Source organism: Xiphophorus hellerii, chromosome 6 (genome assembly GCF_003331165.1).
Source record: "Xiphophorus hellerii strain 12219 chromosome 6, Xiphophorus_hellerii-4.1, whole genome shotgun sequence".
NCBI lineage: Eukaryota > Metazoa > Chordata > Actinopteri > Cyprinodontiformes > Poeciliidae > Xiphophorus > Xiphophorus hellerii.
The window spans coordinates 11450561-11476345 of NC_045677.1; the positions used below are offsets into that span (position 1 = coordinate 11450561).

Below are 25785 nucleotides of genomic sequence, written 5' to 3' on the forward strand. Positions count from 1 at the left end.
TGATACCTTCAGTGTTGTGCAACAAAAGGTGCTGTACAGGAAGTAAAACAGGGATCCTATGCTTTCTATTTAAAAAGATCAGTCTTTAAAAGGCAACGTCAATTTCACTGTTACACTTTAAGCTTTTTGTGAACCAGCAACACTTTAAAAATTGATTGTATTGCCTGTTGAAGACACTTGTGCACCGTTGCACACAGCATTTATAAAGATTAAATGGGTTTTTGTGTAAATAGGGTTAAATCTCCAGTATTTAATCCTAATAAAATATTGTGCTACAGAGGGCACAACATATTTTCTCCAAAGTTAAGCAATATTGGCCGATTTATTGTGTGAGGCAGTTGAAATAAATTTATACGATTTAAAGAGAAGAGGTAGGTTCACCCTTCCATTTCTATCATGTCAACTGAGCAGTTATAGTATCATGTTAACCATTCTGGCAGAAACCCTCAGACATGCTGTCTCTCTCTGGGTCTCTTTGATCACAGCCTCACCTGCTGTTCTGATAGATAGGATCTGCTCCACAGCTGAAGTGACAAACACAGAGGTGATTTAAACATTAAAAAATAAAGCTATACGCTTTCATGTTTGTATGCCGTTTTTCTCTAGATCCAAACACCGACAATGTTTAAAGTTTTAGCAATCGTACATCCATCTTGTTGCCCCTTTTCATGTGTGTTGATAAAACACATCCCCACTGCATGATACTGCCACCATGCTATGTTTGTTCTAATTATTTATCTCCACCCAATATGTTGCGTATCTTGGCCAGGAAGTTAAATTTTGGTCTCATCTCACCAGGACACTCCCTTTTATGTTTGTTTTGACTCCTACATGGATGCATGGATGTTTGAATTTTCATCGGTTTGCAGTTGTGCCATACCCATTCTCTATGTCAATATGCCCCTGACTGTTCAAGATTTCTGCAGAGGGAGAAATCACACATTTGAGTGTGTGCAGAATTTATCAATTATTAACAGGAATGACAACGTATATACTGTATACATCACAAACGACCTCACCTGGACTGTGAACACCACGTCTCAGGTCAAGAGGGCACAGAAACGTTTGTATTTCCTGCGGAGGATGAGAAGAGCACACCTGCCCCCGCCCATCCTCAAGACGTTCTACAGAAGCACCATAGAGAGCATTCTGACCAGCTGCCTCTCTGTGTGGTGTGGAAGCTGCAGCGCCTCCGACTGGAAGAACGTGAGGAGAGTGGTGCGGACAGCAGAGAGGATCATCGGGGCCCCCCTTCCCTCCATTCAGGACATTTCATCCCAGCGCTGCGTGTCCCGTGGCCGAAACATCGTCAGTGACCCCTCACACCCCCACCATGGACTGTTCTCCCTGCTGCCCTCTGGAAAGAGGTTCCGCAGCATCCGGTGCAGGTCCACCAGGTTCCGAAACAGCTTTTTCCCGCTTGCCATCAGACTGCTGAACTCTTAACTGGACTGCACTCAAAATCTGGTCTCCACTTTATACCTTGCACATGTACAGAGCTAAATAACTTCTATTTTACTATCATTCCTGCACTTTATATTTTATATTTAGATTTATATTCATATTTTATACTGTATTTTATTTTATTCTGGAGTAACCTCACAACATTGGAAGCTCAAAACACTGTCCTGAGCCGTATGCAACGAAATTTCGTTCTGTATACACCCTGTGCATGCAAAATGACAATAAAGTCAGTCTAAGTCTAAGTCTATATTGACTCAAACAATGGTCTCGTCCTTTCTCAAATGGGGAATCGGGTTACAACCAAAAAGCAAATCATAAACCGCTTATGTTTTGGAAGATTCTACACAAAGAGTCACTTTCTATTGACTTTCTAACATCAAAGAGATTGGGCTGACCAACTAGTCAGTGAGTTTCTGCAACACTCCCATTTTTTGTGGGGTTGAACCACATGAACTGAGTAAATAAAACAGAACAATATTCTCCAATACTCCAAGATTAAACAGGACTAAGCATCACTTTGTGCCAGTCCATCACCTACAATCCTAGTAAAATAAATTAAGGTTTTACAAATGTAAAAAAAAATAAAATAAAAATAAAACAACTACATAATGGTCTAAACGTTGGACCATTTGATAGGGTTCATATCATTCATCTTTTATTTTAAATACTTTGGTTAAAACAAGCTGTTCGGGATTCATAAACAAATGCACCAACCTGTGTTACATTGTCTTGTTCTTTGTGCAAGCCCATTATTTCCTGCATATTTCTAGGCAACTTAAACTATAGTTGACTCAGCTTCTCCCCCCTTTTAAGCACAGTTAAAAAGCCGTATCCAGCTGTGAACTTGCAGGGAGAAAATTGTTACCTGTCAGGGAACTTTCTGATGGCGGGACACAATCAACTCATTTAAGCAGGCATAAAATATATGTTTCTTTCCAACATAATTGTTTAACTTTCTTATTTTGATTGACTATGACATGAACACTTGCGTGACTCTTTTCGTCAGTTGTACGCTTCAAGTAGGTCTGGCAAAGAAGCTGAGCTACCTTTGGCTCTTCTGCTGCAACAGCACTCTTGTTGCTTTATGAGAACTCCTATTTTGTTTGAAGTTGGTAATATACTGGTGTTTTATGTGCACTGGTCTGACGAATACCCCGCCCCCCAACCCATCTGAAGAAAAAATGCAGAATGGGTGGAGTTTGGCCCACTGGCTTTGGCAAGCCATCCAATCAGAAGGCCTGAGTTTCCTTGGCGATGCTCATGTCCAGTGATGTACAGCTGAGGATGAGATCAGACACATGAAGATGGAGCAAAAGGTAAGCACACTACATTTATTGTGAAATCATGCTTTAAAAGATGAAAAATAAAAAGAGAGCGAGAGGAAGATATATTTGTAACTTTTTGGGGCAAACTTTGATGAACTACAACACTGATACAAAACAAATTGTGAAATTATATGAATTTATTGGTCTGCAAATGTAATTACAGATGTCAGTGATGGTTTCCCTGGCTTCGTTGTTGACTAAACTCTGCTGCCTGCTGGTAATGCCAGGTTTGTCAGTAAGATTATTAGTATAATTCATGTACTGTTCTGCAAAAATAAACTGCTGTTAAATGCATGTTAAAGATTTTAAGCATGAAAGAAAAACAAATAAGACACAAAAATCTTCGTCCTTATTCAAGTTCAGCGTCATTTTAATGCCCTTGTTTTCTGCTTATCTTGCAGTCTTGTTCATGTAGTCACAGTGTTCACTGAATTCTTAATTTCATTTTCTTTTATTTTTCGTGCTTAACTTAAAATCCCTGTCGTCCCTTTAGGTTTCATAGGAGCAACATCTCTGACGAAAGTAAAACAGCCTGATGGTATTTCATCTGCTATCATTTCAAACTGTGATAAGATTCATGTGTAAAAGTGAAAATCAAAGAAATACCTTAACATAAGTAAATTTCCCAAGTCCACCAAAAGATTTTATCTGTAATTAAAAAAAAAAATCTTTAATCTGAAATCTAAACCAATCTTCATCTTGACTTCTACAATCCCCTTTTACATTGCGTTCCGAAGGAAATCCTGTCAGGATTGGTTCTGCTAAAGCGAACGATTTCTTGGCGAACTTTCGACCCAAGAGGAACGTCGATCCTAAATGGTACAGAAGTGACCCCGACTTTCAGTCCTACTACAGGTTCTACAACAGCATCGGACACATTGAAGGAGTAAGTTGACGACAAGCAGCGCCCTGATTGAAATAAGCTTGAACGATCACTGTATTTTATGGGTTTTAACTGCGTCAATGTTATATTTTTCCTCGAATGTCCCTCTTGGTTTCTCCATCAGCTTTATGAGATAGACCGGATCAGGATGTTGTATCAGCAGATGCGTCACCTGGAGCTGACCTATGGGCCCGACGCCGCCAGCTACCAAAACAAAATGGGTGCTACAACCAGCACCGCAGTACCAGCTACAACAACTCGCCCCCCCACCACACCAGCTCCCACACTAGACCCACTGGAGAAAGCTGAGAAGATCTATCTGTGCAACCCCAAAGACCCTCTGTGCAAACCTCGGATTGTCTACCTGCCGACGGGAGCTGTCCCAATACTGTGTGACCCCAGACTCAACCTTGCATGCAGTGCTACAAAAGAAGAGGGGGTTAGAAATATTACTCCATCTCAACCAACACCCGCCACTCCTACTCCTGGAAAGGCTGTTCCACCTGTCCCTCCACCGGTCACCAAGAAAGGGATGGAATACGACTGTGACCCGTACTGGGATCCAGACTGCCTCATCGACCAGCCTCCCCATCCTGCACAGGAAGCATCATCACCTGTAGCACCAGACGAGGAAACAACAGATGAAGGGAATGTTCCTGTTGTTTTAAATGTAGCTAAAAAGAAAAGGCCCGGCCCTTATTTTGACCCTTATGATTTCAAAAGTGACCTGTATGACCCCTATCGTGATGCTCAACCAGCTCTGGATCCACAATAAGAACAAACTGTCCACAAAAAGAAGACAAATCGATCTTTGACCAAAACAAGAGTACAGTTCAGTAATTCAGGTTAAGCTACAAATATTACATGATTTCTCAGATGAAAAACAATACAGGGCCTGTACAATGTGAGTGACTAATGCACAATAACCTCTGTTCACATGAAAACATAAATGAATAAAAATACCGGTCAGATAAATGCCTTTACATGGATTTTTATTTCTTTGCAGTTGACACAACCTCCCTTAATATTTATAAAGCAGTAAAATAAAACAATATCTTGATTCTTGCAACTTCTACTTTTTTTCTTTTTCTTCAAATGTGTAAGATACTTCTCTTGTTAAATTAGACAAAAACCTATGTGTAACAAGAAGCTACAACTTTAATATTTTTTGCAAGGTATGTCAGGACATCAGTCTCTCTAAGACGGTCTGTTGTGCATGAAACCATGTTAATCATGGGGAAGTTTTCCTAAAGTTGTTTAGGCAAATGATCACATCAATAGGGGCACTCGTTATCTAAATGAGCTTGAGCATTTTTGCAAAGGAGAAAGTCAATCTCAAGATACAGTACAGACCAAAAGTTTGGACACAACTTGTCATTAAATTCAATGAGAAGGTGTGTCCAAACTTTTGGTCTGAACTGTACGAGAAGCTGACGAATACTCCAGATTTCGTTTGCACACATTTTTAAAAACCATCACAACTTTCCACTGGTGCTTTACACAACTTCCCAATAAATAAATAAACGAAAAAAGTGGAAAGTAATGACAAAAAGTGAACAACTATTTTGGTAAGAATGTCTTCACTCCACCAGAAGAGGGCGGTAATTCTCTCCTGCTGTTTTGCGTTCAACCATTAAAGACGAGGATCGACGCAGCCTCTTCCAGCATCATCATCTCCACCCTCCATCATCTTTTCTTGGGAATAAGCGGCCACAAAACTGGATTCTTTCTTCACTTCGGCACCTAAACCATACTTCTGACACCAGGTATTGAATTACTTCCTCGTAATTGTGGCATTTTATCCCGTTGGCCTGGAGACAGAAAACAGTAAAGTTGTCCGGCCGCTTTGTTGCCATTGTAGTTAGTATTGTGACAGTAGGCCCGCTAGCAGCCGGGGCTACCATTGAGATTAGCATGTTAGCACGGCTAGCTGTCCGGTTTGGAGGTGTAGCCGCTAGCTGGATTATAAACACATTAGCCCCGCTAACCAGAGCTTGCGGTAAAACGTGATTTATCAGCGAGTTATTGCAAAGAGATGCAATAAAAATGCTCACAGCTGCTACTTTTCCTTATTTGTCTCCAGTTATTTTGAGCAGTGGGTGGAGTGAGTTTAGCATATTAAACATTTAATACCAGCAGGGTTAAGCTGTGATAATATAATTATTTGTGGATGTTATAATATTGTTTTAAGAGGCTTCCGATTTTTGATTATCATAGCATATTGTACTGACTACATTTCTAATAAAATAATACACCCCTGGTTGTTTTATCGTGTTAATAAGGCAGATAAAGGGGACATTGTTTCCAACTGCAGGCAGCTTTTTCCACATGTTACCAGTGTGACAGGCCCAGGGCTACGATGTACTTAAATAAAAATAGAGAAAAAACTGGAACAATGACATAAGACACTTGTATACTGAAAAAAAAATAAATTGCGATGATTAAATTAAAATGTCTTGTACCATAAAATGTTTTGTTTTGAACCTCTGCCATCATGTTTATTTTATGTTTTTTCTCTTTTGTGTATTTATATGTTTGTGCATCACAATATCTGTTAATGATTTTTTTAACTAATATGTGATACATATTAGAGAAGCAGTAATAAACAAACTTTGATCAACGACCAGTTAATTGGTGCAACATAATGTAATAGATGCATTATTTGCATGTGGTGTGGTTAGTGCTTCTTTGCTGATGGCCTTCCCTCGTTTACAGCATGTCTGACAAGAGCGAGCTGAAGGCTGAGCTGGAGAGGAAGAAGCAACGGATCGCCCAGATCCGCGAGGAAAAGAAGAGGAAAGAAGAGGAGAAAAAAAAGAAGGATGTGAGAGATGCCTATGTTGGGCTGCTCGTGGTTTTAGCCGCTACGTTGTGAGACGTTGCCATGCTGAGGGTAAGCCTGTTTCTTGCTCTGCAGGGAGAATCCAAACGGAGCGCGGAGGGAGGGCCGGCTGGCGCCGAAGACTCAGATCTGGAGAGGAAGAGGAGAGAAGCCGAGGCTCTTCTCCAGAGCGTTGGCATCACCCCTGACGTCCCGCATGGTAAATGTACAGTGCCGTCTCGCTCCTTTATCCCAAACCGTCATTTAACAGCTCATCTTGTTCTGGTCATTTGCTTGATGACTTTTGCAGCGTTTTTATAAGATGTCTGTCTTAATGCTTTTTGTTTTGTTTTTTTTGCCCAGCTTTATATCACTCTCATTTGCTCTCCACAACACACACACATACGCACACACAAATATGTGCACATGTTATGTGTTTTGCGCATGACACCTTAAAACCTGCCTGCCATTTATTTTCATTCTCTCTTCTCTCCCCTCTGTCTGTCCTCTTGTGTTTTGTCCTCCTTGCTGCATGAAAACTCATCCACTCACACCTCCACGCGCATCCTGCCCCTTGTCCCCCCTTCAAACAATCACTGTCTCACTCGCTGTTCTCCCTCACTCACTCACTCACTCACTCACTCACCCACCCACCCACCCACCCGTTGGTCACGTACTGCAAAACGCACACGCGTTCACAGCTCAGCCCCTGAGGGTAGTAACAGAAGATACGTGTCTGTTTCACTACCTAGTCCCCGCCCCCATGTCTCCCTCCAACAAATCAGTGGGCAGCGATGCTGGAAGCCAAGATTCTGGGGATGGAAACGCAGGACCAAGGTGTGTGTGGGAGTCTGTTTGTTTGAGACATAAGAGATTGAATTTGCTGTTTTTATTTTATATTGTTTTTTACTAGTACCTGCATGGAATTTTATGTGCGTGTGTGTGTAAACTTTGTAATGATACATGAATAAATTCTGACCTTTCTCTATGTCTTCTCACCACCATGCTAATGTTTAATGCCATTTCATTTTTGTTTCCGGGTCTTTCTCGCTCTGTTTTTTGTTTTTTCCCCCGTCTTTCCCATCTTTAACATCTGATATGTTTTGGCCCTTCATCTCTGTTTGCGTTTTTCTTGTTTACTCTGTCCTGCATTTCTCTTTACTAACACCGTCTGGTGATTTGGCTGTATAAGGACTTTGCATTGGGATCCTGACCCCTCCACTCTGCAACTCCACTCCGACTCTGAGCTGATGGGGTACTGCTCCTCCTCTTTCCTTTAGCTCGTCTTCCAACTATTTGTGCTTTCATCTTAGATTTGTCCAAACGTGTTAGCTTTTTGCATCGAATTTGTCTGTATACCATTATTTATGTTCATTCGAGAAAAGATTTAAATTGTAAAATATATATGTGTTTTTTACCTAATTAAAACTTTATTTTATCCCAATTGTCTAGACGTGGAACGGTAAGACTTGGGATGTCCAAACTCATCCAGGTGGATTTTGTCCCGAAGGAAATGGTGTCCTACTGCAAGGAGACGCAGACACCCACAGAGGCGTTGGCTCACACGGATCAGAAAGCGGGTAATTCACCGCTGATGTGGTGTCTCTATTCTTGTTCCCCTTTACTCAAGTTGATTTACAGCGATCCGCGTCTGTGTCTAGATGAAGAAGAGGATGAGGAGATAAGTGCTCCCCCGCTGACAGAGGATACCCAGGATGAGAAAAACGAGCAGAGTGAACAGCAGGAGGAAGGTGAGGACAGCGAGTTATGTAGACGTACAGAAAAAATTTGCTGCTCACCAGAATTGGACAATTTTCAGTTTGATCAGGTATGATCGGTTGACTGCCCGGTCGGAGCCTCAAAAATCCAACCTTTTCCGATCAGAGAACTCGCTATATTGCAGGGTTTCTGCAGGGTATAAACAAGTCATGAGATGAATCTCAATTTTATGCGCTAATTAGGTTGAGGTTTTTCATAGTAGTTCCGAAACCGTAGTTGGTAACATCTTGATATTCTCCATTCATTGCTTCTTTTTCATTACTTTTTTGTAGAATCCAGGTGTCATTTTATGTAGCAAAACAGAAATTGGTGTTCTGTTTATTAAATTACAAAACATTCACGTTACCTGTTACTAATAACTCACAAGGAGAGTTTTTCCCATTCGTGTAGCTCTCAAATTTTAACCAGGAGGGTCTCAAAAGCTACGTCAAAGGAAGCTATTTGACGTAGCTGCTCCTGATTCAGGCTGCTAGAGATTAAAAGAGAGTCAGACTTCTGCAGAAAACAAAAAACCTGAAGGGATTTCAGATTATTTCTTTTTCTTTTCTGATTTTAACTTTGTGTCTAATTTATATTTTTATTAATTCCTACATGTTTTTAGTTTTCGTCTCCTACTGTATGTTCCAGTCTTAACTAATCTGTGACAGCACAATGCGTTGCCTATATATATATATATAAAAAAAAGCTTTTTCTGTATTTCCTTCCTGTAACGTTTATTTATCCGTGCGCAGACACTCCCAAGGAGCTGACAGAGGAAGAGAAGCTGCAGGTCCTTCATTCTGACGAGTTCTTGTCGTTTTTCGAGCGCGGCAGCAGAATCGTGGAGCGAGCTCTGGCCGAGCAGGTGGACGTCTGCTTCGACTACAGCGGGAGGGATCTGGAGGATAAGGAAGGGTGAGGCATGCGGGCAAAGCGTCGTCACAGATATCGAACGGTAATTTTGTTGGAATTGTTAACATCTTATTTTTCCTGCCTGTCCTGTTCAGCGACTTGCAGGCAGGAGCGAAACTGGTTCAGAACAGACAGTTTGCAGATGAACGCTGGACCAAGAACCGAGTGGTGACCTGCCTCGACTGGTCTCCTCAGGTGGGAAGAATTCAGACAAATCACCTGCGACAAGATTATAAGTGCTCATACTGTTAAAGAGACTTTCCATTGGTGTATTTTTACCAACACATATACAGTAGATTAGGGCTGGGCGATATGGACTTAAGGTTTTATTGTGATATTTTGTGGTACCATTGTGATAACAATAAAAGTGACAATAAGAGCTATTTATTACTTCTTTTTTTAGGTAACTGTGTGGTTGTGGCTGCACGGCACAGCAATCAGAGCCCCATAAACACAAATACTGCTCTTGAAAAACAAACCAATTTGTAACACGCTTCTTTAGGACACCAGTCACATGAAGGAGTGTGATTTGTGTCACCAGACTGTACACATTTATTGATATATTTTAATTTATTGATAATTATTGACACTCTCATTGAAAAGACAGCAAAGAAAATCCGCCTCATTAATTGGACTTCGTCATGACAACGATAAATTTAAATATTTATCACGATAATTGATTAACAATATGATGAATGCCTAGCCCTAACACTGGCCAAACAAATTGTGTAATGAACGATAAATTTCAATAGCAGATAAACAAGTACAGTTTTTAATTAAAGAAACAACTAACTTCATTTTGTGTGTATCTGGATTTATAGGCACATCTACATGCAGATAAAAGATTAGCCATCTTATGACTTGTGGATATTAAGAGTTTGTTTTTGGGAGGGTAGATTTTATCCCAGTCAAAACTTGACCACGGCGTGTCATTTTGTAGCTGACAAACTACATATAAGAGTTTAATTTATTTTGCAGAAAACACGGACCGGTAGTTTGAAATGTACCTTGATGCCTGAAGGAAACTGTTTCACGTCAGAACAGACAGAATGCTCAGTTGGCTTTGGAAGAGAAGTTGTTTGGTCTCGCTTTAACGTCTTCCCCCTGCTCTGATTGTCTCAGTACCCAGAGTTGCTGGTTGCCTCGTATAACAACAACGAGGACGCTCCACATGAGCCGGACGGCGTGGCTCTAGTCTGGAACATGAAGTACAAGAAGGCCACGCCTGAGTACATCTTCCACTGCCAGGTAACCACCGAAGTTCTCCTCGTGCTCTCCAAAGAGGTCTTACATTCTGAATAGAAGAATGTGTCTAGAGATTCTTTTGTGTTGCTTTTCTTAAAGTCTGAGGTGATGTCGGCTGGCTTCGCAAAGTTTCACCCTAACCTGGTGGTGGGGGGGACTTATTCCGGACAGATAGTCCTGTGGGACAACAGGAGCAACAAACGCACGCCTGTTCAAAGAACTCCCCTGTCCGCGTCGGCGCACACGGTAACGGACTGCAGCGCATCTCTCTCTGCCTCTTCAAATCTGAGCCACTTTTGTTTAAAGTTTCGTTTACTTCGTTCAGCACCCGGTCTACTGCGTGAACATCGTTGGAACCCAGAACGCTCACAACCTGATCAGCATTTCCACTGACGGCAAGATGTGCTCCTGGAGTCTGGACATGCTCTCCCAGCCGCAGGTTTGCTGCGCTCGCATTCTCTACTGCAGAGATGCTGTTGGGAGGGTCTGAGGGGTCTAAATCTGCCCGTGTCTGGCCCGCAGGACAGCCTGGAGCTGGTGTTCAAACAGAGCAAGGCGGTGGCCGTGACATCCATGGCGTTTCCTCTGGGGGATGTAAATAACTTTGTGGTGGGCAGCGAGGATGGCTCGGTCTACACCGCCTGTCGTCACGGCAGGTGAGGCCGTCGGAAAAGTAGTTTCTTTATGAGCGACAGACGTTTCAGTAAGGCTTGTGAAGTCGTTTTCCTTTCTTGCGTGTGCTGCAGTAAGGCGGGCATTACAGAGGTGTTTGAAGGCCACCATGGTCCTGTGACTGGACTGAGCTGCCACAGTGCTGCAGGACCTGTTGATTTCTCTCACCTCTTCATCTCCTCCTCTTTTGACTGGACCGTCAAACTGTGGAGCACGAAGGTCAGACATCCACTGGTCACAGACGCACCGACTTGTAGGTTTTTGTTTTTGTACACAACTCCTTCGCTAAATTTCTCGTGATTGTTCTGCTGCAGAGCACCCGTCCTTTGTACTCATTCGAGGACAGCTCCGACTATGTTTATGACTCAATGTGGTCTCCAGCGCATCCCGCTCTGTTCGCCTGTGTGGACCTGTCCGGACGGCTGGATCTGTGGAACCTCAACAACGACACCGAAGTACGCACACAGTGGTCATCCATTTTTGGGCTGTGAAACTAACTGTTTGCCTTTTTGACCCGGTGAATGCATCGCAGACACTCTTGCCTGGAATGTAGTGGAATCCGCCTGCAGCGCAGTTTATGCTCCTTCTTAGTGAACGACTGTGTGTGTTTTAGGTTCCAACTGCGAGTGTGTGTGTGGAAGGATCTTCAGCCCTGAACCGTGTGAGATGGTCTCACTCTGGAAAGGAGATCGCCACCGGAGATTCAGACGGACAGGTGCAGGTGTACGACGTAGGGGAGGTGAGTTTGAGTTTTCAGCCTCTTGCTGTAAAATCGTCAGGAGTTGTGCTGGGAAACCAAGTTTGCCTTCAGCTTTTGATTTGAAGTGAAGCTGAACAATCTGGCATTGAGGTTTAAGGATTTTCCACAGTATAAATTTGACCCTTTGTGCTTCCTGGGTTGTTCTGGAACATCCTCAGCAATTTCTTTTCATCTGAATTTGTTACGTTTCAGGAAACCAACCAGCTTCTGCCAGAAAAAGTGTGTGTTGCCTCTACAATTTGCTAAGGGACATTTAACCTTTAAAAATTCATTAAAGTTCTTTGTTGCATCATCGTTCTACCTGGGAAGAACTATATCTAAAAGCCCCAAACTATTCTGGAAAATCTTTCAGCTTTCACTCTAGAAATCAGTTTTTATTGAGAACTTAACCCAACGTTCTGTTTTCGATAAGTTCTTTTCTGTCTTCCCACAGCAAATCTGCGTTCCCAAAGCCGACGAGTGGACGCGTTTCGTCAGGACTCTGGCTGAGATCAATGAAAACAGAGACGAAGCTGAGGAACTGGCTAACGTCTGATCCTGTAACCACTCCCTGCTAACCGTTAATAGATTCCTCTCCAGTATGTTACACATCTATAGCACATTATAAGACACAGCCAGGGGGAGTCGCACTGTCTTCTCTGATTTCCAGCTTTTCCTTCCACCAGAACTTGGGCCTGAGGAGTTGCGCTGAGCTAGACAGATAGGAGAGTTTTAGATAGGTTTTAGACAAAAAAAAGGGTTTAGAGTTCATATGTAGAGGTTGTAGTTGCAAGATGAATTTAGAAAGGCTGCACGAAGGTGATTTTCTGTCCGATCTGGACTTCTAGCTTTGATCACATCCTCAGGGCTCCAGAAACTGCTCTTCTCCGGAGGCCTCGACCATTATTTTTTTACATATGCAAAACCTTTCTACTTGCACCTTTTTATTACCTTTCGGGTGTTTTACATATTTTACTGACACGCTTATACTGAAGCTGGCACACTCTTGAAACAGATTTGGAAGTCTGAAAATGTTGTACATCTTCAGTAGGACAGTGAATGTGCTCACACACATACACACTCCAGGCCTGAAGAGTGTCATGATTACATTCTAATTGCTACTATATTTAATATTTATTACTGTGGCTGCACTTATTTAAATATTTTATTATTCTAAAAATGTTTCATTGTACTTGAGGAGTACAGTCTTAAATTTGGCACTACACGCTTTTAATATGTTCGTAGTTTGAATTTAATGACGCTACAATTATTTCTCTCTGTAACCATGATAAGTGATTAATCCTGTGCTCTTGTACTAAAAAGCAGGAACTGTTTGTTGATTATTCTCTTGAAGAGAAATGTAAAATATGTTATTTTAAATGAAGATGTACCACTGAGGTTGGAAGCGATTTTTTTTTTTTCTAGAGATGCACCGAGACATTTTGTCTGATTTTCAGTTTGATCCGCTGATTGGAAAGCCAATAATGTAGCCTGGTTCTGATTACTGAACACACTGAGTGTTTCCAGGTTCATTATTACAGCAACAGCCGTCAGTGTGGATGCCATTGCTAAGTGCAGACAGAGATTTAAAAATCTATCTAAAGTGTTTTATACAGCACACAGTTATGTCTGCGAAACAGCAAGAGAGAACCACACTTTTAGAAAATAACAGGAAGGCTGTATTACAGACAAGTAGCTTTCTTTTGTAGAACATAGTGTATTTGGAAATGTCCTTCTTTTGGAAAGACTGAGGCTGTTGTTTTAAATGTTGGCCACAAGTAAATATGCTACATGTAGTTCTTCCTAATTTGGTCTTCACTTTAAAATGAGAAAAACATTTTTTTACTGAGACTTTTCTCACACAGGGTGACTTCATGTCTGCTCCTCCTATAATTGATGGATTCTGTAAAGAGAGCTTAAAATTGGTACCAACAGGCAAGGGCGTAAATCCCATCTCATTATGTGGGGATGGGGGGGGGGGGGGGGGGGGGGGGGGGGTTACCATAAACAGGGAAATGTTTTAAGAGCAATTTTGGGGGGGGGTCGGCAACGTTACAGTAAAATGTGGTTTAAATTTTTGTGTGTGTGTGTTCAAACTGCACCATCAAAAATGACTAGTAAGTAGCAATGAATAACAAAAGTGTTTCTCTCAGTAAACAACCTGTTGACACCCATAGAAGTCAAACTAAGATTCAAATGTTCCTTAGATACGAGTTTGGTTCGGTGTCACAGATCTAATCTCTGCTACACCTTTACAAACGCTTAAGGCTCTAAATAAAAAGTTTTAATAAGTAACTCCACTTAATAAAATTCCTCATAAATATTGATTTATTGCATTGGTTCTCAATACAAGTCATGCGTTATTTAAACGATAACTTAAGTTGCTTTAAACTTTTTTTTATTATTTATTTTGGAGGGGGATGGGGGGCTCTTGTCCTGGATGGCTGAGAACCTATAAATATGTAGAAATTGAATATCTGGGAAGTATCATAACTTAAAGGTCAGCACCTAGAGTTTTCTAGAAAAATATTCAGATTTTATTTTGTGGTTTTGAAGGCTCCACGTTGAAGATGGTAAGAAAAAAAGGCATACTTTCTTTTGTTTAACTGCCAGCTGCAACAGCCCCTCTGCTCTTGGCTCCCATACAGAGCTGTTGGCTAGTACCAACGCTCAGCCGCTCCATCCTTTTCAAACTCTTCTTATTAAAGTAAGAGAGAGCTAAATATAATTGAAATACTGGCTACATTCGACAGAAAAAGGAGCCAAGTCTATGAAAGCAATGTGTCCAGTTTCAATTTTACAAGGCATAAGGTGGCAGTTTATCATGATTCAGCAAAAGTAATGAAATCACAAATTGGAGTCTGATTTTTATTGTCAATGTGTTTCTTCCTATTGAGCAGTGAAAGTAAATAAAATGTGTTACATGTCTTTTGCTTTAAGTATTTACTTACTGAAGGTTTTTTTTTGTTTGTGCTGCAGAGCCACACCAACAGGTAATTCTAGACTTTGCAAAGATTGGGGGTGGGGGTCCGAATCCCCCCTGGGATTTACGCCTATGCCAACAGGGTTATAGTTTTACAAAAACAAAGAATTGGAAGTCAGTCAAAAATCTGTTTGGTGCATCTTCTGCCCCTTCCTCCTCCGTACAAAACCTCAATCTTTATTTCCCTCACTCATTCCATGATGCAATAGAGCTAGTCTACGGAATTAACCATGTATTACACATACAGGATGAATTCTTTCCAAACACTTGCATTGTAATAATATTCCTGAAACAAGAACTGCTCTCCCTTTTTCATTGAAATAAAAAAACTCAGAATACAGATAAAGATAAAACATATGGATTATTTATTTATTTAAAATACAATGAATGAATTGAGATACATTTAATTTATTAATACCTAATTTTTCCGCTCGTGATTCTTGTTTTAGCAAGAAAACAAAAGGAAAAGCTCTGTACATCAGTAAGAGTGATTCTCAGAGACCAGGACCAAAGGCCCCACCGTTGCCATGGCATTACAGCTGCTGTGTAATGATACAAGCTGATCTTGTAACTTTTCCTCAGTACAGTTATACAATATATACAGTATGTAGCCTCCTGTGTGAGGAGCGGCGGTGCGAAAAACCTCACACACTGCACACATCAAATCGGATATATCCTATGCCCACCGCCCAAAAAGAGAAGTCCTACTCATACCGAGTATCAGAAAAAAAAAGAAGAAAAAAAATCATCTACTCATGAGAGACAAAGGAGTGCCCAAGGTTCAGCTTTACACAAACGTTTTAAAAGAAAAACACAAAAAGATGGAGTTCCCAGGAGCACACAGCCACTGTAGATGCAACACAGTCAGCGCTCCTCTCCTGACGCCGGCCGACTGCCTGGTGGCCTCCAGCCACGCCCGTATCCAAGCCCGCAAGCTGACCGCTGACCACTGGAGCACACCGTCACCCTGGAGAGGGCAACAGGCTGGTGGTGTTTGATCCTATGGTAATGGTCCCTAACGTGTGGAGTCGTGTGTGTGTGCTTTTGTTTGTGTTTATCTACGTGTCTGGCTCCTGGTAGTGGAGAGGCGATATGAAGCTGCTGGCACTTATGGTGCCTTCGCTGGACCAGAGACAGCTGGCTCTGGGTGATGAATGGAGGTGACGCCAGACGACTTGAATTTGGGGAGGTGGAGGCCGAACTTGTTCTCCACTCCGGCAAAAGTGGCTGCGGCCAGGCGGTAGCCTCCGACGTGTTCCGCGTTGATGGGAGGAAGCTCTAAATTGGGAGACTTGGGTGACGGTTCACTTCCCGTTGGGCGACTGCAGAAAGCAGAGATGATGAGTTGTTACTTATGTATTCTAATCTATAAATGAGCGATGAAATCAAAATCGAACCAGAGTATCACTTTTCAGTTTGCCACGACTCCTATGAGTTTTGTGTCCAAATTCAATACTCCCTCAATACTTTATACTCTTTTATTCATACCTGAAAAATCCTTAAATTAAAAATCCAGATTTTTCCAGGCTGGAATCCTAGTTTACAGTCCATCTCTCTCTTTGTTTTCGACGGTGCCCATCAGTAATTAAATGAATTGAAGGGGTAATTGGTAACCCTTTCAAATATATTTTTAAAAGTAAAATATTTGTATTCAATTTCTGTCTAATCAGCTTTGCTTCTTTAGGAAAATCTCACACACACACAAAAAAAATAATTACAGAACAAAACCAAAAACTTACTGTCCACCAAAATCAACGTAGAACCACCGCTGCAAAAGTTCGTAAGTCACCAGAGTCACACCAAACTGAGGGGAGGACCGACACATTCGAGCTGGAGGAGGAAAAGATACATGGCATCTTAAGTGGGAAGGAAAGTACAAGTGTGTATGTGTTCATGAGTACAGAGAGAAACACACCTCCTGCTCCCTTCCACAAAGCGCTGAACCCTTCCTCCCTCATAATCTTTCTGAAGCAATCAACAACCCCTGAGTAGGTGGTCTGTCCTGCTCGTGCTGCGACCTGCAGACGCGTCTTAATGACATCAGCAGGTGTAACGAGGGAGGCCGCAGGGATACCTGGGAAACAATGAAAAATATTTTTAAAAATATGGTTTTTGTTTATATTTTCTCATTTAGCACTCAAGAGCAAACAACTGTTATCAAGTTTGTTGATGAAGGGAGGATTTCTGATAACACTAGTTGGCTTTTTTTTTCTTTTTTTTTTTTACTAAAACCTACTCAGTTTTGAAGTAATCCTTTACTGTGTTTATACACAACCTCAACTTTTGAATAATACAGCTACACAGATTAGGCCAGAGAGACAGTCAGTTCTGCAGTGCAGAGTTAAAATAGAAAACATATTTTAGCAATATTCTTCCAGCTAAATAACCAGCTTTGCTTGACCTGATGAAAGAATTTGTTTTAACATAATCATGAGACATTTTTTTTCTCAAGCTAAATTTCCACAACACTTAAGTTACCGTAACAACTGTAATTCTATGTTACCTGCAATTGCTCCAGCACTAAGAAGCTGCAGAGGTCCTAGTCTGCCTTGTTCATCAGCGAATTGAGTCTTAAGGTGAGCGTATGCAGGGAAGTAGATGGCTGAGAAGGGAATGTCCCTTAGGAAGCAAGCTTTAGCACCCTGAAAAGACACATTAAGACACAATGAATTCCACAGGAAAGAGGGGAGGTGAAAAAACAGCGAGTGTAAATGCCAGAAGGAGAAAATATGAAAAGATTTCTGCTGTCATACAGTGTAACAACCCTCTCTGCACTGACCTTATACAGGCCGAAGAAGCCAAGGTCACGGACCACGCTCAAAGCGCTGACTCGAGGCCCAGTGGTGATCTCACCTGCGACCTGCAAGCGAATCTTCACAATCTCCAGAGGGTTGGTGAAGATTACCTGTGAGCCTCCGGCCTGAATTAATGGAGAGACCAGGGATTATTATTCATTTTATTTAAAAGAAAATGACGAGCTGGGAAGCAGTTCTTTAAAATTAAACTTCACTGAGCTCAAAGGGGAATATTGAATTTAGATGAAAGCTTTACGTTGCCTTCTAAGGTGTGTAAAGCTTAAAGCAAAGTTATCAAAAACAAAGAAAAAAAATACATATTCCCTTGGATGTGGACTGAAATGTTGCTCTAGAAGCATTTTCTTTTTTTGCATCTACTTATAGTGAAGGATTTTTAAAAAGGTATTCATGCAAGTTAACAACGCATCATAAAACTGCAACTTATTCATTAAGTGCACTCTAAGGAAAACAAAAAACTGTTTGGTACTTACACAACCACCAGCCAGAATCTCAGCAAATAAAGGAATTGCGTTGTCTTTGTCTGTGAATTTGTCTCTTACAAAGTCATTCACCTGTGAAAGACAAATACAAAACAGAAGATTACACTTTAATCCATTTATTTGACATAAAACATAATACATAACTGAAGTAGAAGGAAAAGGATTCATGGTTTTCAAAATCTGAACTGGGATTTGCATTTCTATTCAGTAAACCTTGATCTTTTTGTTTTCACTTTCACAATAATGTGCTACTGTGTGCAAAACACAATAACGTTTGTGGTTTTATCAGGACTAAATGTGAAAAAGTTAATCATTGAGCAATACCTTCACCTTCCAGCAAGAACAACAAAGCTAAACTGCACACATGTTGCCGGTAGAAACAGGATGGAATAAATGTGACAGCATCTCTCACAATCTTGATTAAAGGTTCTAAATCTGGTGTATCTTATCTTTAGAATAATATAAATATCAGTCTGAATGTAAACGTGACGGAAAAAAATAGCAGACACTCACAGTGAGTTTGATAGCCTTCTCAGGCGCCACACCAATGAGCTGAGGAACCAGACCTGTGGAGTGACAGATGATGCTTAGGCCATTACCAAAAGCAGAAAAAATAGCAGTGTAGGTGAAATTAAAAGGAAATAAAATAAATCAGTAGGTGAGAACATTGAAAGACGAGAACAAGAAGTTGCATGGTGACATTATCTGAAGTAAGATAAGGTAATATAAATAAATGCTGACTTACTACTTTAAAGAATCTGTCATAAAAAAACAAGCATTAAAGTTCATATGAATAAGAAAAGGTTTGTAATGTGAACAAGAGATTAGACAGAAAGTACTGGGAGCGCTGCCTACCTCTGTAGAAGCCAAAGAAACCTTCGTAGCGGAGAACCTTCTTTGCGCAGTCGAAGCTGTTCTTGTACATCAGCTCTCCGACAAATGATCCGGTGGACCTCTGGTTCTGCATTCGGGTCTTCACCAAGTCGATTGGATACACTGCTGTGGCTCCGGTGGCTTTAGAATAAAAAAAATAATAATTTTTAGGTCAGGCATAACTGATCCCAAGATATACATATTAGACTGACTGGTCTGAGGATAACCTACCGCCAGCAATGGAGCCCAGAGTGAACCTGTAGGCCGACTCTGCAACCTGGAGCCACACAGGCCTGGAAGATTCCCCATGGGACTGATGGAAATACAACAGAAATGTGACTTTACAAATGTAGATCAACAACTCTGAAGTTTATATATATATATATATATATATATATATATATATATATATATATATATATATATATATATAAGTATTTTGCTATTAAAACCAAATGTCTTCTGAAGTGTGAGAAGCTTTGCTGCCTCAATATATTTAAACATAAATGACATCTTTTTTGATCATGATGCACTTTTAAACCCTTTCATGCTTTAAACTGGAATCAAATTCCAGACTGCATAAAACACGTCTTAAGTTACCTTAGCATTGTCCCATCATGCAATACTCACATGAGGTGCGTGCAAATAGGAAACAAAGAGCAAAAAAAAAAAAAAAAAAAAAAAAAAGGCTCCCGAAGAAGCATTTAGCAAATGCTAAAATTATGTCAGAAACTACTGGGCTCTTCTCTCCAAATAAATTAACTCTTATTTGTCAAAAAAATGTTTTTGTTTATGAGCCGTCCAGAAGGGCCCAATTACAGGCATACAATAAATATTTTAGCCAATAAAGATGTATACCTTTATAAGCTGACTAATGTTTTTGCAAATCAAATAGCATAATTTAATTAAACAGAAAATAAAAATCTACAGTGACATCAATCAAAAATGCTTGAGCACTTAATCCCACCTGTTTCTGGGATTCAACCAGGTTATAGGGGAGACTGCCCTCCTCTAGTGGAGCTATTCTTTCAATGTCGGCCAGGTTCAGACGTCTGAAAAACATTGTTTATTATTTACCTACATCACAGTAATGCAAATAGCTCAGAATATTTCCTGGAAATTCCAATAAATTCAGTAATGGTATATTCAGAAGAAAATTTGCCAGATTAAGTGACAAACTTTAAACGAGTAGAAGAGGTTTTACCCAGAAGCAGAGTGCAGGCCTGATAACTGGTACAGAATATCAATTTCCATAGGAGTAATTTGACCAAACTTGTTGGCAGCATGAACAAATTCCTCTGCAGAAACAGAGAAAGAAGGGAATGAATGACTGCAAACTATGAACAGACTTTCTGAATCTGAGGGTGAAATACAATTGTTTTAAAAAAGAGCAATGCAGTCTCACACCTTTAGTCACTTGCGTGTCCTTCCGAGTGCCGGCCATTGTGCTGTAGATCTTACGGATCATCTCCATGTTGTTCAGGAGGGAATTGAAGGCATTGAAGTAGGAGAAGCTGACCATGTGAGCAGTGCTGCCCCCTGCAGCCTGGGGAAAAAAACAAACAAAAAAACACAATACCACATTTAATTTATTCATTTCAAAGAGAGTGAAATCAATCTACCTGTATTAGCCAGTTTAGTGCTGCACTAGTAAGTGTTGATCCGTTGCTGCTTAGTTATGACGTGCTGAGCGGCTAATGTTGTACCTGTTGATGGCATGTAAAGTCAATCCCAAAGATCTTCTTGTAGTCCAAATTCCAAATTTGTTCCAGTCAGATGAACCATTTGTGAACAAAATCCATTTATTCCACTATACACAGGAACAGTGTTAACAATGACTCCGCCACAGCGGTCAAAAACTTGTATGTCCTTCCGGGTTCAACACCTGTCAACTACCTGTCACCTCTTGGTTCATATACAGGAGCCGTCAGCTCCATCTAGTAACCAAAAATACACGTATTTGGCTCCAATACTACCCGACACATAATTTTGGGTTCTTCATGTGAAAAGAGGAAAAAAAATGTTTGGTTTGTTATTAAGACATGAGGTAAATCACATTTTAACGTGTCACAAAAACTCAGAGACATGTCTGAAGTATTTTCGAAGAACACCTCAACCTCTGCACAGAGCTTAAAAGACGATCACAACAAGAATTTCTCAAGGATCTTAAGAACTTTATCGTGAAACCCAAATGAAGAAAAGAAAAAGGTTTGCTGAGTGAGGAGATTTGTGGTACTCTGAAGGTTGACTTTTGTCCATCTGTCTTGTAGCCTTGAATGAAGATATCAGTGCACGCAAAAACACTCACCGAGACGAGATTCTCCTCCACGAAGGGTGTGAGCATGTGGTGCCGGATTGTGGACATAATGTCACTGAAGTCCAGCGCGGAGATGGCGCCATTCTTCCCTTTGTCCTTCTGGGCAAACGCCTGGCGTGCGTGCTCCAGCTGCAGTTCCTGAAAACCACGTCACGAGGGCGAGCATAAGAAACGATCAAAATGTGTAACAGAAACTGAACACAGACAGGGATCAAAGTTAAAAACAAGTGTGTGTGCATGCAGCGAACCTGCAGGAACTGGGTGAACTCCAAGTAGCTGAGCTGTTTCTGGCGGTTGTTGCCAAAGTGGAGACGGATGAACTCGCAGTCCCAGTTGAAGGGAATGTGGTGGTGCACTGTGGTCTGGCTAAAGATGTCTCGCGCATTCTCTACAGCGAAAATACAAGACATGAATAAAATTCTGCGCATAAAGTGCTCTGCAAAATGACAGAACTTTTTCAGGTTACAAAAACGAAGAGTTTTTACAATTCCTCCTGACAAAATGGATCGTGCTTAATTAGATTTGATGGGGTGTGTCTGGGAACGTCAATTTTCAAGGCTTGCAATAGGTTTCCAGTCTCCACTTTGACTAGACCATTCTACCTTGCCCATATTGAGGAAAAATATGTTCACAGCATAATACTGAATGTTCCCTAACAAAACTTTCCGGTGGCTACCGAAAAGCTGGATTTACACTGACATTAAATTACACACAGATGAACTTTGTTTAGACACTAGTTGACCTCTTTCTGCAATAAGTTGCACTGCGTTTTATTTAGGATTTTACAAAAACGTACAGGACATAAATTCACAGTATATTTGTTAAAAAATTTTTCAATTTTATTTTTCTTCCACTTTACAGTTACACACTGCTTTGTGTTGGTTTATCACATGAAATGCCAGCAAAATACATGGACGTTTGTAGTGGTAGAATGACAAAATGTGAAAAATTCCAAGGTGTATGAACACTTTTGCCAAGGCATCATTTTCAAATTGAACTATATCTAAATAATATTGTTAATGCCACAACAAAAAGCCTGTGTGCAACACAGGAAAGTAAATAAAGTAGGAAAGAAACCGGTCATGAGAATGATTACAAAATTCCACTCATGTGCCCACTGACTAATCTGGTTAACAATTCTATGCTGGGTAATGATTTCCACAAATATGTAGTCAGGTGAAAATGAAAGTTATAAACTTTAACATAAGATAAACAATCACTTCAGATAAAAAGTGTCTTTTTGACACCAGATGTTATATTTTCTTTAATGGCTACCTACTCAGGAATCTGAAATAATTCAAGAACATTTTAACCAAAAGCTTCAGCGATAAGAACAAGCTTAAACCAAAACCACTTCAGCGTCATACAGTATTTTTTGTTAAGAAAAAAACACATACCAAATGAAACAGTGCCGGTTCCAGTCTTATCAAACAGCTGGAAGGCAACTATGAAGAGGGCGTCAGGCGCACACAGCACCGATTCAAAAGCAAGAAACTCCTGGAATGAGATCAGCCTACAATTGTGTGTAGGTTGAAAAAAAGGAGCACAAAATCAATTATCTCAATTACAACAGAAGGCAAAATTAAAAGGGAATGAACAAAGTTGGATCATACAACACTATCAGACAAAGAACTCTCAGTTTTCACGTAGGCATATTAGCAAAAGAACACGGTTAAACAGCATGTTTCAGCCATTAGTTGGTCATTGGGTTACTGTATATGTATGACACAAGGTCTGCTGCCGAGTCACAGGTAGTGCTATCTTATCTTTAAGCATAATTACTGCTACTGACCTGCAAATGTCATAAGAAATGAATTACTGATGATAAGCGAGGGGTTTTGTGTGTCTGTGCGCTGACTGCATCAGCTTACCCGTCCTTTGTGGTGTCGGCTACAGCGGCGATGAGCTGGACCGTTTTGGGGTTGTGGTGAATCCGTGTGTGCAGTCCCAGATACTTCTGGACAAAGTCTTCCGGGGTCATGAACCTATCGCCATCCTTGTCCACTACACTGGCGTACTAACAAAAGAGAAAAGACGGATGACCCTTTTCAGTAATACTCAGGCGTTACATTTTTATTTATTTGTTTTTTTGGTTCACACACTGAAAAACTGGAGTAGCTAATACAGTAGTTGTAGCACGGCATTGACCGCATGAGTCTTGGCACATGTGAAGGTATGCAAACAAATGTGCGCTGATGCTTTTGGCTCGAGCTCCTCAGTTATCTGACCTGTTAATGTCAGCACACTAAAATCTGCTGACCCGCTTAAAGAGCACACACCGGGTCACACACACTCATCATGCAGCAGACAGCAGAGCAAGGTGTATTATCAACAGCAGCACCATGCTTACACAGAGTCTCATTGTATAATTACAATTAAATAGCAATTAAAACCAAAACATATAAAATTATCTAATTGCTAGTTGTTGATTTTTTTTCTTTTTAAAAGCAATGTTGCTAGAATATTTCATAAAAAACGTTTTAGGAAATTGTAATCAAGTCATCTACAACATTTATTGATGTTTTGAGTTTGAAACCAAAACTGAAGCAAAATGCTAAGTTTAAGAAAACATACTCATTGGACATAACAGCATCTAATATTGCTATTCTACTTTTTATAGAGCAACATAAATGTAACAAGTTAGTTAAGAGCTTTCAGGCAGCTGACAGCAGCAGGTTGGGAGGGAAAGTGCTTAAACTGCTCATTTTAGTAGTTTTAAAAACTACAACCTTGTTGCTGGTTCTGTCACTGCCCCACGCTTGCTGTGTATCTTCTGGTAGACAGCAGTTTTAGTTTGACTGTTGTATTTTTATTTAAACATAGTATGAGAACTGGTGTGACGCGCTGTACCGCCAGGTTTACGATCCAGAAATTATTTTTTTCAATTTGGATAGAGCGGTCACTTTAAGCTATGTGTAAGCATAGGAGCTCGAGACGAGAACCAGACAGAAACTACTGTCTGATAGTACAGTATTAAAAAAAATAATTTAAAAGTCATGTAAACTACAAAAAAACACAAATTACACTTTTCATTGGAGACTTTCAACTGCTTTGTCAGTAAAAGGCACTTAGTTCAATTCAGTTTATTGATGTAGTGCTAAATTATAATCAATATCATCTGAATTCATGTACAAAAATCAATCATATAGCCCTATTTATACCATATTGATCAAGGTCTGTTGATCTTATAATGTCACCGGGCAAAAAGTTATCTATTAAAAAGAGCTCAGTAGATTGCAACGTCATTGACTCCAAGGACAACTGGTGAAAACTTTTACTCATCTAAGAAAGCCATTTGCAAACTGGTAATATGCAGTTTTGCACAACTGATGTTATTTTTGTAGGAATAAAACCCGTTGAAGCTTTTACCTTCTGGAAAATGGTCTTCAGCTCATTTGGGTCCCCACGTTTGGTTGATTGCACCTACAAGCAAACACACAGAACGAATAAGCAATCCAACAGTGACAGTGGAGGTTGTCAGGTTTCCAAACAAGCAAGCTGCTGATTCAGTCAGGGTTTTCAAGGCGCTGCACTCATCGCAGCAGAAAGCGAAACGAGCTAACTCCATTCAACAAAAGCAGGAAATGTCACGGGAATGTCAAAGCTGGTAAAGAAAGGGGCTCGTCGTCGCTAAGCTGGAAAAGTTAGGTGGCCAAAATTAAATTACACTCCACTGGCAAAGACGTGGAGATGGACAAACCGGGTAGCAAGCTAGCACAGAGAGACAAACTGCCACGACATGTTAACGTTTTTACATCCACGAAATGCGGGGCGAAGAGTGCGAGCAAAACCCCGACTCTACACAAACAGTACCACTTCTGCTGCTAACCAGGCTCTCGTGCAAGCGGGTTCTTATGGTTTCCGGCTAATTCTGAGGAGTAAATGTCTCATCAAGGCCAACCGTCGCAGGGACGGCAGTTAGCCCCAGTGATGCTACTGCACCGCATCCGTAGACGCCCTCCCCGGACACGACCGCGCAGCCGAGCTTCAGTAACTCATACGCGGCAAAAAGAACATAAAACACGAGCAGCTACGAGAGTTAAAGTGGGAAAATGGATAAAAGACCAATGCCCAAGTCACCTTGACCGCCATGCTGGTTTGACGTCACACGCAGTGGGCGAGCGAGCAGCGCAGACGCACCTCAGCCCCAGGTCTGAGGAGGAAAGTGGGGAGCGACCGTTTTAAAAAAATAAAACTTAACGCACACATCATAACAAAAATAACCAAAACAGAACAATTTCGGATTAAATGTGACTTACTTGGTAATCTATACTTGTATAATGCGATAACACTCAAATACAGAGGAGTTTATGTGAGAAATCTTACATCACTCTCAGCGTGTGTGAACAAGCTGCGGATTAGTTGAGTATTTTTTAATACCCCAACTATTAGTCAACAATAGCGACCTGCAGCAGCAACACTCTACAACAAATCTGAAAGTAGATCAGCGCAACCACAGGAGAAGGTTCAAAACATTAAAACGACAAAATAATTTATT

General features: G+C 40.8%; 3 protein-coding genes across 6 annotated transcripts; 2 read left to right on the forward strand and 1 right to left on the reverse strand.

The window, feature by feature from the left end:
* Window positions 1–2695: 2695 nt before the first annotated feature.
* On the forward strand, window positions 2696–4678 carry LOC116722110 (mucin-2-like). The gene is made up of 5 exons (XM_032566253.1): window positions 2696–2780; window positions 2953–3016; window positions 3283–3327; window positions 3527–3675; window positions 3797–4678. The coding sequence occupies exons 1-5, from the start codon at window positions 2763–2765 to the stop codon at window positions 4445–4447; spliced, it is 927 nt and encodes a 308-aa protein (XP_032422144.1). The 5' UTR covers window positions 2696–2762; the 3' UTR covers window positions 4448–4678.
* Window positions 4679–5296: 618 nt separating this feature from the next.
* On the forward strand, window positions 5297–15100 carry LOC116721428 (cytoplasmic dynein 1 intermediate chain 2-like). Of its 4 annotated transcripts, none has more exons than XM_032565136.1 (17): window positions 5297–5438; window positions 6388–6496; window positions 6590–6713; window positions 7195–7330; window positions 7686–7748; window positions 7946–8073; window positions 8155–8244; window positions 9004–9166; window positions 9259–9358; window positions 10286–10411; window positions 10508–10654; window positions 10734–10847; window positions 10931–11064; window positions 11155–11299; window positions 11395–11535; window positions 11694–11819; window positions 12274–15100. In XM_032565136.1, exons 2-17 carry the CDS (start codon window positions 6389–6391, stop codon window positions 12373–12375), a joined length of 1947 nt encoding a protein of 648 aa, XP_032421027.1. In that variant the 5' UTR covers window positions 5297–5438; window position 6388; the 3' UTR covers window positions 12376–15100. The 4 variants fall into 4 exon arrangements, with proteins under 4 accessions (XP_032421027.1, XP_032421028.1, XP_032421029.1 ...); XM_032565137.1 differs by having other exon boundaries at window positions 5298–5438; window positions 7246–7330; XM_032565138.1 differs by lacking the exon at window positions 7686–7748 and having other exon boundaries at window positions 5298–5438.
* Window positions 15101–15144: 44 nt separating this feature from the next.
* On the reverse strand, window positions 15145–25528 carry LOC116721427 (calcium-binding mitochondrial carrier protein Aralar1-like). The gene is made up of 18 exons (XM_032565135.1): window positions 25368–25528; window positions 24657–24710; window positions 23159–23304; window positions 22685–22800; window positions 21536–21675; window positions 21279–21425; window positions 20378–20516; window positions 20175–20268; window positions 19938–20022; window positions 19202–19283; window positions 18953–19111; window positions 18611–18663; window positions 18089–18169; window positions 17582–17722; window positions 17306–17444; window positions 16718–16876; window positions 16542–16632; window positions 15145–16124 (listed from the first exon to the last, which is right to left on the reverse strand). The coding sequence occupies exons 1-18, from the start codon at window positions 25377–25379 to the stop codon at window positions 15911–15913; spliced, it is 2052 nt and encodes a 683-aa protein (XP_032421026.1). The 5' UTR covers window positions 25380–25528; the 3' UTR covers window positions 15145–15910.
* Between the last annotated feature and the right edge of the window lie 257 nt (window positions 25529–25785).